At 40.8% G+C, this 12,464-nt stretch overlaps 1 protein-coding gene across 4 annotated transcripts in view; it reads right to left on the bottom strand.

Annotated features, from left to right (window-relative positions):
- Positions 1-281: 281 nt before the first annotated feature.
- The window catches only part of RIN2 (Ras and Rab interactor 2), a 59,293-nt gene continuing 47,110 nt past the window's right edge, over positions 282-12,464 (bottom strand). For all 4 annotated transcript variants that reach the window (XM_085218674.1, XM_085218675.1, XM_085218676.1 and 1 more), the window contains 4 exons: positions 8,402-8,707; positions 6,546-6,677; positions 4,784-4,947; positions 282-2,175 (listed from right to left, as the gene is read on the bottom strand). In XM_085218674.1, the coding sequence (XP_085074800.1) occupies positions 1,861-2,175; positions 4,784-4,947; positions 6,546-6,677; positions 8,402-8,707 (917 nt within the window). In that variant the 3' untranslated portion in view covers positions 282-1,860. The remainder of the gene's footprint in view (positions 2,176-4,783; positions 4,948-6,545; positions 6,678-8,401; positions 8,708-12,464) is intronic.

The raw sequence follows: 12,464 nt of genomic DNA, 5'->3' as shown, positions 1-12,464 counted from the left end.
AATACCACACTGAAAGAGGAGAAAGAATCAGTTAACTGATGTCAAGCCTCGAAAGTATCACTGCTGCTAACATCACAATTACTCTTCTGTTTTGGTCTTAAGCAAAATTACTTCATGCATCGAGATCCTCACAAACTATTTTATATAGCACAACGTTTACTTATTGCATCCTTCCTTGGCAAAGACTTGAAAAAGGAGCAACAGCACAACACAAAAGATTCAGAAGCATGAACCATTTCTAAAAATGAAAACAAATTATAAAAATCACAGCACACAACATCTGAAATTATATTCAGTATTACAATGTATTATGTGCAAAATTCACCATTTGCCTTTTACAAAATGAAATACAAACATGTGCCAGGGGTTTCAAATACATGGCAAACTAACATTAAAAATGCTACAGATCTTTGTATGTACAATACACATGTTGCTTGTGATGTATTTCTGCAATCATCTGCCCACACAGGACCTGGAGAAAACTCTGTCTCTCCAGAAAAAAAAAAAAAAAAAGAAAAGAAAAAGCCAGCCCTACCTGACTTCAGGAGGACCCACAGCATCACCCACAGCACCAGCTATCTTGCACAAGCCTACAGAACACACATATTCAATACCATTTTATCTTTGTATACGTAGGACTCTGACCTTCACATGTCACCTACTGAGTTACTTAAGAGTCATGAAATGCTACAACACACTCTTCAGTTCAAAACACATTTTGATGGTGCTGACAGACTATACAAAATGGTTAGTGTTCTCATTCACTGTACTGATACATCTAATTCTCTGCTAACACCAGCAGTATCTGGGATAGGTGCTGTCAAATCCCTCTGCAAATGTACAATAAAGTTTACATGTGAGTTCCTTGCCAACCTTTGCTCATTTTCTGCAAGGAGCCTGAACCAGCAGACTGACACATTTTAATCCCAAATTCAGTTCTTAAATTCTTTCTCTGTCCCTTCTCTACATCCTCTTTTTTCAACTTCCCCTTCCAACTACCCAGTTCTATCTAAAACAATGCATATAAACAACAATCCAGATAACAGTACCTAAAGTTCTGATAAAGGCACTGAAACCATCAGTGCCAATGTTACAATCTTCTTACACATAACAGAAATGTCATAAACTCTCCTGTAACAGGAAAAGAAGAGAAACCAAAGAGACTTTTAATGCAATACTCTAAAACCAGCAAGAGATTTATTCTTGTATATTAAGTGTTAAAATCACATGCATAATTATAGAATATTTTATAGTTAAAAAAATATTTTAAAAAACAACCCTGACAGTTTACCTGCAACTGCTATAAAATTTCTAGGAAATATATATAAAAACATGGAGCTTTTCTGTAATAAAAAAAATTAGAAAAGGATGCAATCATCCAGGTAATGAGCTAACTGATGCCCTGCATCGGACAGTCTTGTCCAACTCATGCTGGTGAAACTGAGCACACACCAGAGAGTTTACTGAAGTAATTATCTAACATACGTATATTTAAATCAAAGTGACATTTGGCTAAAGGATGAGTGTAAGAAAATAGATTTTGGCACACTACAGCAAAAAGAACTGCAGAGGGCCACAGTATAATATGTTTCATTTCAGGCAAGTCTGTGGTACAAGAAATTCAGCTTCAAGGGCTGCTCGCTCAAACGCTCAGGTGGAATATTCTGCACAACTAGCCATATGCATGGTGTACATGTATTACTGTTTTTTTTCTAAGCAACACTAGATGTGTCTGCACACATTTCGCTAGGCATTTATGGTTTAAAACCTGCATAGACCGTTTCAGCTCCTAAAGCAGGGAGCTGACAAGGTTATTTTCAACAGGTAAGCAAACAGAAGTTAAACTGTCAATTGCTGGCTTTAAGAGGCAGAGTCGTCGTTCTGAAAAATGGCACTGTAGGGATCACTGTTAATGCGCTTGTAGACAAAGTGAAAGACCTGGGGCTGCGGACGGCTGTGCAGTTCAGCCTTTATCTTCTGTGGGTAGGTATCTTCCGTCAGTTGCTGCCAGGTGTCATCAATAAAAAGAAAGAGGCTATATTCTTTTGGGTTGTCCACTTTAAACTTCTCAGCACATAGTTGGCATACATCTTCTGTAGTGATATACGGTCTTACTAGTAAGGTCTTTCCTGTGCATCCACTGTTAACTTCCTGGAATGCAACTCGAAGGTAGTTCTGTTGGATGAGAAAACAGGTGTCAGAAAAAGAAAAAAACAAAAGAAAAAACATCCTCTGAAAATTCAAGAGTCAGCAATGAACAGCCAAACATCCTTGCGTTCTAGTTGTGAAACACATACCACTGGTTCCTGTAAATTCTGACCACCTTGTGAATTGCAATGTTGGTGGTGAAACTGGCTAATCTGCAGCTGGGCATTACTGAAACTCAGCAAGCCAACATCCCCCTTTCCTTGCTTTGCATTCTAGCTCTGCAATTAGGAGTGAACAGATACAGTCTTAAAGACATGTGGAAAGCCCCAGTGATTTTAACAGGACTTCACATTAGGCTTTAACAGGAAACAAAATGCTGAAAAGCAAAATAAATATCTGAGACAGCACACCCAAGAGATGCTGCTGATGCCACTGCTCGGTCACTACAAAAAAAAAAACAAACTTTATGCAATATGTTAGTCAGAAGCAGAAAAAAAGCCCCAGCTAATTTCAAGAAAACAGAGATGTTGGTCCACGAGCTACTACATGATAAGCATCTTTTTGCACTCCGATACTGTAGCATGCACAAGGTAATCCAGCCTCATGCAGGACATTTTCATTGAGTTTATCAGTGTCTGAGTCTGATATGACAAATTTTATAAGACAGTGTTTTCCTTCTCCAAAGAAGGCACAAAGGGATGTTGCAGAAAGAATAAATTTACTCTGCTGCATTTGAGTAAATTTAGATGATCTTGAGGTAAAAGCTGGATCTTTTTTCCTCTACTGAAACTGACATAATCCCACAAGTCTGACATAACACATCGTGTCATTTTTTTTTTAAAAAGAAATTAACTAGAATTGAAAACTGTCTAAAGCAAACCAGGAAAGTGAGAAAGACCTGCTTGTTGAGTGAGCTGTTACCTGCCTGCATGCTAAATAAAACAAGCATGCCAAACCTGAAGAAGTAGGAAGAAAAAAAGCAGCAGTGCACACTTCAGTTTTAATTTCTAATGTACTTAATGTACAGAAGGTGTGTTTTTAAATGCACGTGCATTCATGCAGGTAGGAATGCTCCAAGGAGAGGCTGAAGGTTGCCCATAACTCAGTGTTAAAATTATTTATGCAGTATTGGAAAGTTGTGTTTAATCCTCATCAACATATGGGATTTTTGCTTTTGATGACCCTTTGAGGAATGGAGAATGAAGGTCTTCGAGTTTCACTAGGCTGCAGCACAGAAGCACAGTGAGTGCATCTCGGTTCGATGGGAGAATTAGTTGAGCTGAAGTGACTTTATGCTTTTGTAGGAAAGGTACTTTATTTCAAGGACTGTAGGATGCTGAGAAAGAAAATGGAGAAGTGGCATTCTGAGTAGGCAGCAGAGGCTCTCTTTTAAAAGAGACAACAGAAGAAGCACTGTAGAACTTCAGTGCCAGCTCTTCCCCAAACCCCTGCATCTTCCCAGACCCAGCACAGCATCCAGCTGTACAGATAGGTTGGCTGAAGTTGATTTGCTGAGGAAGGGAAGAATAAATGGAACACAAGATCCTGCCCAAAGAATCTTCTGCAATTTAGGCACCCAGCAAAGATTCCAGGAGGTGGATTTTCCTATGATGCAGTGTTTTGTGAGAAAGAACATCAGATTGAAGTAGGCTGAGACTCTTCCTTAATACAGGTAAGCACAATAAAGAACGGATCCCAGTAAGATGGACTAACTTTGTGCACTGGCTGTAGTTTGGTATTTCTGTTAACCAGCTCTCCTCTGAAGACACAAATTGCACAAGACTGCTTCTTTTCTCAGTTCCTTACTGTCCAGTGTTGATCTGTAGTTCTTTATATGCACTCTGATAAAGCAGAAGCCTGAGCTGAAAGGTTTCATTACCTTCTGGATTATCCCACACCTTCACTTCTCAAGTATTTAATTATGTAATAAATAATTGATGGTTGTCACTAGAAACTTTGTGCAGTGAACCACAAACAACTGAAATGAAGAAGTTAATCCTTCTTGATTACATCATCTTCCTCTCTTCAGTCCACAGAATCCCATGGCTTTATGTGGAAAAATAAGCAGGCCTGATTTTTAAAGATGAAATAATTGCACCTTTTGTTATTCTTCAGTTGAAGTTATTGACCTACTCTGAAAGAGCAGTAAGAAATGAAGAAACAAACATGAAGACATCCAAGTTATAGAACACTACTCCTTGCACTGAGTTTAAAACTGTAGACAACTACTCTCCCACCTCTCCACTCTGCCACCTGCTGTATGCCACCGTGAGCTACTGGGGAGCTGTGGTGATTCACATACCACTGGAATTCCAGATCTGTTCTTTTTAGCAGTAGAACATACAAAAAAGTTAAATCAAGAGATATGATTCAGTTTGTCCATGCTCTGAGTGACTCAAATAGAAGGATGGTTGAGAAAAACATATTGGGTACTTTCTCCAGACATCATAATTGAATCCTGTTATAAAGTACAAAGACTTCAGAACAGAGGAAAATTTGCCAGCCCTATTCTCAGCACTGCTTCAACCCAGTTACTTCATAACCCCAGGGCAATCATAACAAATCATAACTCTCAAATGGGGATTTCCAACATAACAATTATTCCTGGCTCTTCTGCTTAAGCCCTGAGCTCTACCTGAAAATCATCAACTGAAGGTATCGTCCTGTTAGTCGTCCTCCTTTTGTGCCATTGCCTCAGAGTATCTCTGGCTTCTGAACTTAGCAGTCTGGCAGCTTGTTCTTCCTGGAAATTCTTGATCAGGGAAAGTGCTCCATAAGCGCTTGTCAAGTAATAGCCTCCTGTGAGGGACAGCAAGGGAAGAACTTCTCAGAGCAGCCACAAACACAATACTACAAACACGATTCTTACGTAGGTGATAGTGCCTGTATTCTACTGTCAAAATAATAATACATAAAAACAGCTCGTTAGCCTGCTAATTATTGAACAGTATGTTCTTAGTTGGCAAGAGAGATGTAGTAGTCAGACACAGCCCACATTATCAAGCAATGAAACAGTATCTAGCTCTTGGTCCACTGGTACTGGGGACAGCTGGTTCCTTAAGGGACTTATTGACCTCCCTAGTTTCAAGAACTGATGACATCTGTCAACTGCTTAATCAAAATGAAAGAATCTACCCACTGTTCAGGAACATGGAAGCAACAAAGTAATGACAGAGTTTGCCACGCACCCAGGAAGCACATCAGAGTTTGATCTATTTTTTTAGAAATAAGGCTCTGGTTTCAAATAGCAGTCTCTTGGCCTTCAGTTTTGCAACAACTTTTATACACACAAGGCCCATGAGCCAAAGTGGACAATACATTACATTTAAACTGCAGAACCCCAGAGCACTAAACATTTTTTCCTGTACAGCACAGATCTTCAGCTGGTGCTGAAGACAGAGCCAAACAATGGCTGGACTACTTTTGTTAAATTAAAAAAAAAAAAAAATAAAAATCAGTAAAAAGTTCAGTAAATGTAAACATGTTTGTGATCTCCAGTTTCATATCTCAAGTATTTTCCAGGCAAAAACACACGAGCAATGAATGCACTCAGAGGACGCTCCATACACAAAGGCAGGGAACTCACTAGTTCCAACTGGAATCCCAACAAGGCTCTTCCATGCATACCATCACGTAAGAGGATACAGCAATTTCATTAAGCCAAAAGACAGCAGAGATGTGCAACAAATACACATACATAAAATCACAGCTGAGTTTGGTCTAAAGAACCTTTACACTTCCTCATAAAATGACAGAGTTTGTGGCCTATCAAAGGCTTGCAGAATACCTGTTTGTCAAGAACATCATCAGGAAAGCAGAAGGGAGATATCCCTTCCTCTAGCAGATTTCAGCCAATCAAGTGTGCCTTAGGAAACACATTCCTAGGGCTAAAAAAAACTTTGTGAGAAACAAATACTGGCATGAAGCGAAGATCATTGAAGGGAATATGCTCTTAAAAGCACTGACCTGGCAAAGACTTCTCCAAGAAGTTTTTACTAAGTACCTAAGCCAATCTCCATTTTGTGCCACAACCTAACTGAAAGCTGCAGCCCTACAAATACCCTCAGGATATTTTCAGACGTTGAAGGATAAATACATTTGGCACCTGCACAGTGCATGTGCTTGCTTGCCAAGTCAGGATGTCTCCTCCTTCTTGGCCAGAACCAAGATATTCCCTCATAATGTCATATATACCAGTAGACTCTCCTTGGCCACTCGAGCTTATATGCTGTAAACAAACCAACTCTTACTTAAATGATGCTACTGGCATCACTGGCATCAGGATTTCCCTTGAAAGTATTCCTACTTGAATGAGGTAAAGATACTGCATAGTGATGCAAAGTCTCCCTCCCCATACCCTTTACTCAGTTCTAATAAAAAAAATAAACAAACATTACCTTCTCCATGCAGCAAAGATGGATCCAGCAATTCCATCATGTACTCAATTTCAGTATCCAGCTCCAGCATGTCACACTGAGCTAATACATATGTTAACACAGGCAAGAAGTCATCAGCTCCATACAGCCTCCCTGTGGTGAAAGAAATGAGCAGTGATACACAAACCACACCTTTTTTTCAGTTTTGTCACTTGAACAGAAAGCATCGTTTTGCTGCCTTTCTGATCAATGTTTGTATTACTTTGCAGTCTTCTGTTATCAGTGTGTGGCAAAGAGAATGTCATCTGGCACTCAACAGACAGGAGATCAACACCCACATGATCCTATACTTCCAACAAACACAAATCTGATGACATGTGCCTTGAAGCATGCAAGAGAATGTGAAGACTGGGCTCAGCTTGGCATCAGTTCATCTGGTCAGCTCCCAGAAAGCTGCTGTGCCCTATGTCTATAACCTGATCTCCACTCTCATTTCTATCACAGGCTAAAAAGATGGTGAATAGGCATTTTGTTGTTTTGTGCAGGAACACCCACTTTCTGGGAAGAACCAGTCACTAATGCCAGTTTGAGTTTGAATCCCAGCACAGAGTCTTGAATATAAAAGCCTATTAAACTTCATATGGAAACTCATCTCTTTTCCTTGACGCAGCACGGTTCTAAGTACCACTGAACAAGGTCTAATGCATCATCCTTACCCAGTTGGTGAAGCACCATCAGCAAAGCAGTACATAGCTGAAGTACAGACTGTGCTGCACCTACATTTGTCTGCCTTTCTGCCACTTTTACTGCATTTAAACTTTGCTTAGAAAAGTTGATGAGGCCAAACCCTTAGACTTGGCTGAAGTGTGTTCACTGCAGAACCGACATGATGGCCACTTGAAACCAGCAAAAGCAGGAATCACACCTTATTCTTTGGTGAAACGGCAGATGACCTAAAGGCTGATCTAAAGTTAAACCAGGCTAAAGCATATCCTCCAAGTATGGAAGGTAACTGGCTGAGAGCACATGAAGCAGACATTAACAGGCACAACTGGCTGTGCAAGAGTTAGCCAGCAGCAGTCTCTTCACAGTTCTCTTCTGTGTGTTGGAAATGCCTTACACAATGTGATAACAGCTGCAGCACTTCAGGCCAAAATTCCCAGATGCACTTTAGAATGCAGAAGTTTGCACAGAATGTAAGTTGGGCAAGACCTTGGACCTAAATGCACTTTAGACCTAGATAAGCACCAGGTCCAGCTTCAGATTCAACGTCCATTTTGAAAACAAACTGCCTACTACCACCAGCAGCTTTTATTTGCTTAGGGAAAAGCCACCCTACGAGCAGCACTGCTCACCTTAACTCATAACCTACCACAGCAGTGTACTGTAAAGTCTCTGGGTGACAGAGTAATACCTATGCAATAACGTAGCACCCTTGCAGTTGTTTTATTGCATACTGCAGTTGTTTTATTGCATGCTGCATTTAATTACTACACTGAAATACTGGGTGCGCCCTCAATTACAACTTTCCAGACAAATACTCACTTAGACTCAGTGTTGAACTCAGTGCTCACACACAGGACAGCCTTTCCGGCAGTCCCTGAAGCCTATAGTTAAGCAAAAGATTTCTATTTATTTAATTCTTTTAAGCTGCTTCACAAATCTACTTCACACTGAATCTACAGGTGTGCTGCCAGATGCATCAGAGATAACAGGAAAGAAGAGAAAAGAAAGAATCCCTCTCAAAAAGGCAAGGTGATACGCTGTGAGAGCTCTAGGACAAGATGTGTATTGGTTAAACCAAGTGGTTTCGCTTCCTGCGAAACACCACCCCAGGTTTAGAGCTCAGCGAGCTTGAACCACAAGATGCACCATACCTGAGTTATTCTCCATAACTGTGTAAATCAACTTGCAAACTCTCAGCAGCAGCATGACTTTCTTTTCAGGCGAGTACATTTTCTGCATGGTCATGAACTTGACTTTAATCTTCTCAACATCCACAAAGTCTGGTGTAGGAACAAACACGCCCAGTTCCTGAGGATTCCTCTGCCGTACCAGCTGCAGGTTTTCCTTTAGCTGTTTCCAAGAACCATCTGCAGTATGAAACTCTTTCAACATCGCTTCTATGTGGCCCTTCAATGGCTTCAGAATGCACTTATGCATGGCTTTCTCCAGGACAACATCTGCAACGGGAAACACAAGGCCAGTTGATTTCCTCCTCTAGAGCAGTGCCAGAGTTAATATAACCATTCCCAAGACAGATATTGCAGAGGGAAAAAAAAAAAAACACAATTGACAAGACCTATTTATTATACAGGCTGAGTTTCCAGATGTTTGTTAACAAGAAAACAAAGAAGCAGAACAGAATCTGTATTCCATTTTCATTTACCGCAATCTGGTAAACAACAAAAGAAGGAAACAAGCAGGAAAAAAAAACACCAAAAAATCCCACCACAAACCCACAGACTGACCCCAAAAAGAAAAAAAGCTGTGGCTCCACAGCTGTTGGCCAGAAGTCTGAGTTTCGTTTTGCTTTAAGTTTAGACTAACTTCCAAACTTACAATATAACACAGCCAAAACCATAACTTTTATCTGCTTTGGCAAGAAGATTCATTCTTTTTGCACAGTTTCCATCAGAAACTACAATTCAATCGAAGTCTCCTAAAAACTTGACTCAGCTTTGTCAAGCTCTTTAAGAACTTTGAAGGATTATGGGCCTTAAACTATAAATGAAAAGGAAGCTGTGTTTTTGTCTTGCTTGAGATTTCATCATGCAAGCCTGCATACAGCTTTGTCATCAAGTCTTAAGTTCTTTGTTTGGCAATAATGTGCACGTGGCACAGCCACTTGTTCTTTTTTATGCCTGTTCTACTCAAGCTTTTCATTAAGAGTCACGCTCCATGTTCAAAGCATGGACCACATCAACAGAGAAAGGTCTTTGGCTAAATGTTTTCCCCGCCAACCTGTATTTTACAAGCTAATTTCCTCTCCCACTGCTCAGTATCCCTATGACAACACGGCTTACATTATTAGCTCACACAAATTATCTTTACCATGCACAAATCCCACAAGCACAAAAGAAACATAGGGCCTTTCAGCTTGATGCAGGCAGGCCTGGAACCACGGGCAGGCAGAGAGCACAGAGGTCAGCTGGAACATTAGAACTGCAAACCATTTCTAAGGCTTGGGGTTTTTTATTTCCAATAGGTTTTGTCTAACTCTGTTTTCCTCGCCTTATTCTTTCAGACAATAATTGCCTCTCCTGGTAATGGCACTTTTTCTTTTGGGGTTTTAACTTCATATCTCTTTTTTTTCTCCTCTTATAGTCCCCTATGCTTCATATGTAGCCTTTTTTCTGCTTTTGTCTGGCAGGCAAATCCCAAACTATGCATAAAGGCATCTGAGTTCTCTGTCACAACACTGCAAAATCTGCTGGAAGGGAGAAAATACAAACGTGAGGAGCAACGTTTGCCTTGATTTTCCTGATTTCCTTATGGCCATGTTACACAGAGTGAAAGGCAGATCCAGCTTCCCATCTGACCAGAGCCACCAATCAGACCACAACAAGTGGCAGCATTTCAAACAAATGATTCTTATCTATTTACTTTGCAGAGCTACACACCCACATCAAACCCTAGAAATGGGCACAGTACTCCACGTAATAATCCATTAACAATAATATTCAAATAATAATTAGTATTACAGCATCTCTTGGTTGCCAGCACTGATTCTTTGAGTTAACCTCTTTGCATTTTTCCAAGACACAAATCAGCAAATTCATGTTTACTGCAGAAAAAGCCAACTCTTTTCAAATATCCAACAATAACATATCAAATGTCCCATAGGCTCCAGGGTATTCAGTGTTTCAGAAATAACAGTCACTTCTCAGACTCAAAAAAAAAAAAAAAAAAAAAAAAAGCCCAACAAAAAAAAAGGAACGGAAAAAATATAATTTAAGAATCACTTAATGTTCCTGAAATGATACTTAAATAAGCCTCTAGCCTCAAAATGGGAACTGGAAATGCTTTGATAAATGAATTGTAAGGCCAGCCAGCTAGTTTCGTTGTGACTCGTGGAAGCACATCTGTATCCGACGCTGACATGCTGTTTTATTTTTTCCATTGCAAACCACACAGCCCTGATTCTAGAGAGGACAACATATCAGTAACAGCAAGTGTCCTCACATGCCCTCTTACAATCCTTGCTGCCTCAAATTGCAGCAAACTCTCTCAATTCCCCACTACCAACTCGTGTTGCTCCACTGGCATCACCTATTAGTTCCCAGCCTCTGGATCTATATGCATGCCCTGTTTATCACCTAATATTGGTCCAACTATTCTTAGGTAAAAGGACTCAGTGGAGACAAAGACAGCCTCGGATCCACTACAAAAAGCACAAACAAAATTGCCTGGGATGCTAAAAGCAAAGGGTTGCTTTGGTACGCCATCTCCACTGGTGCAGATCTTACAAGAGCAGCATGCAGGCTCTTGTTCATCGCTGGCAAAACGCACAGCTAATGCTGGTGACCATGCTGCAAAATAACGTGCTGTAATTGAGAATTTGCTCTGTCAGGTAGTATTATTGTGCTCTTTGTATCTGTTGTCATTTCTGTGGAAATACACAGGAGGCATTACTTTTGGCATGACCTACAGAATGGCCAAGTGCCCAGTTCCTGGCAGATGTCAGCACTGACACATAGCTAGCCCACGGTGCAGACAGGGACGTCTCAAAAGGAGCAGTGTTTGAAGTAAGGCTTCACACACCCACACATCCTGCACAGCCCTGTGCAGGAGCAGAAGCTGACAGAGTAGGGAAGAAAATGGTCTCTGAGATGAACCTTCCCTTGCTTTGCCTGCAGAAAGCACACCAGTGAGTCACAGATGTATTTGTTCTAGGTTTGTTTTGCTTTAATCAGACAAGCTGTGGGCTGTTCAATACTCACACTATGGCTGTGTGGTAAATGAGTCCTCTCTTAAAAAGGCAGTAGTAAAGGCACAGGGAAAGCCACAGAACAAATCAAAGGGATGGCCAAGAACAGGAGAACCAAACCCACTGCCTTTGCTCAATGTTTTTACCACTGCTTCCTGCTCACCCAATGGGGTTTCCACTTCGGAGAAGTGTTCTTCAGTGACCTGGAAGAAGGCTGTAGTGAGATGGGGATCAGCCTCTTTTCCCAGGTAACAGTGACAGGATGAGATGGAATGGCTTGAAGTTGCACCAGGGTAGGTTCAGGTTGGCTGTTAGGAACAATTCCTTCTCCCAAGGAGCGGTGAGGCAGTGGCACAGCTGCCCAGAGAGTGGTGAGGTCACCTGGAGGTGTCCCAGAGCCGTGGGGATGTGGCACTGAGGGACGTGGGCAGTGGGCACGGTGGTGGGGGTGGGTGAGGTTGGTGATCTTAGTGATCTTTCCCAACCTTAATGATTCTATGATTCTAATGAGAGGGGTAACAGAGGGGGAAGCCACTTTTCTCAACTCAACACGATAAGGTACAAGGATGAACAACCGTGGAGGGGGAAAAAAAAGAATACATAAGCACTTAGAAGTAGCTCAGCCAACAGGAGGTTTTCAAGAAGAAATAATGGAATACATTCTAATTCCTTTAGGATAACAGTCAATGAAGAAGAGCAGGTGGTAGTCTGTCTCTTGACCTTTTTGAGACCCTCAAACATATTCCATGCAGCTTTCCTATAAATAAGGGAAATATGGTGTAGCTGTGGTTATTATAAAGAGGGTATGTGAACTGAAAATGCTGCACTTTCTGGGAACTCACCAACAGTTTACTGTCAAACAAGAAATACTTAAAAAAAAATCAGCATGACCTGAAGTTTATACTCTCCACAAAACCAGTAAAAAGGAAAAAAAAAAAAAAAAAAAAAAAAAAAAACCACCCAAAAATACACAAGATGAAAAGTGATTAAGCACGTCACAGAAGAAAAAC

Source organism: Meleagris gallopavo, chromosome 2 (genome assembly GCF_905368555.1).
Source record: "Meleagris gallopavo chromosome 2, MGAL_WU_HG_1.1, whole genome shotgun sequence".
NCBI lineage: Eukaryota > Metazoa > Chordata > Aves > Galliformes > Phasianidae > Meleagris > Meleagris gallopavo.
Note: the sequence above shows the minus strand (reverse complement) of the source record. Positions and strands in the feature narration are given on the sequence as shown.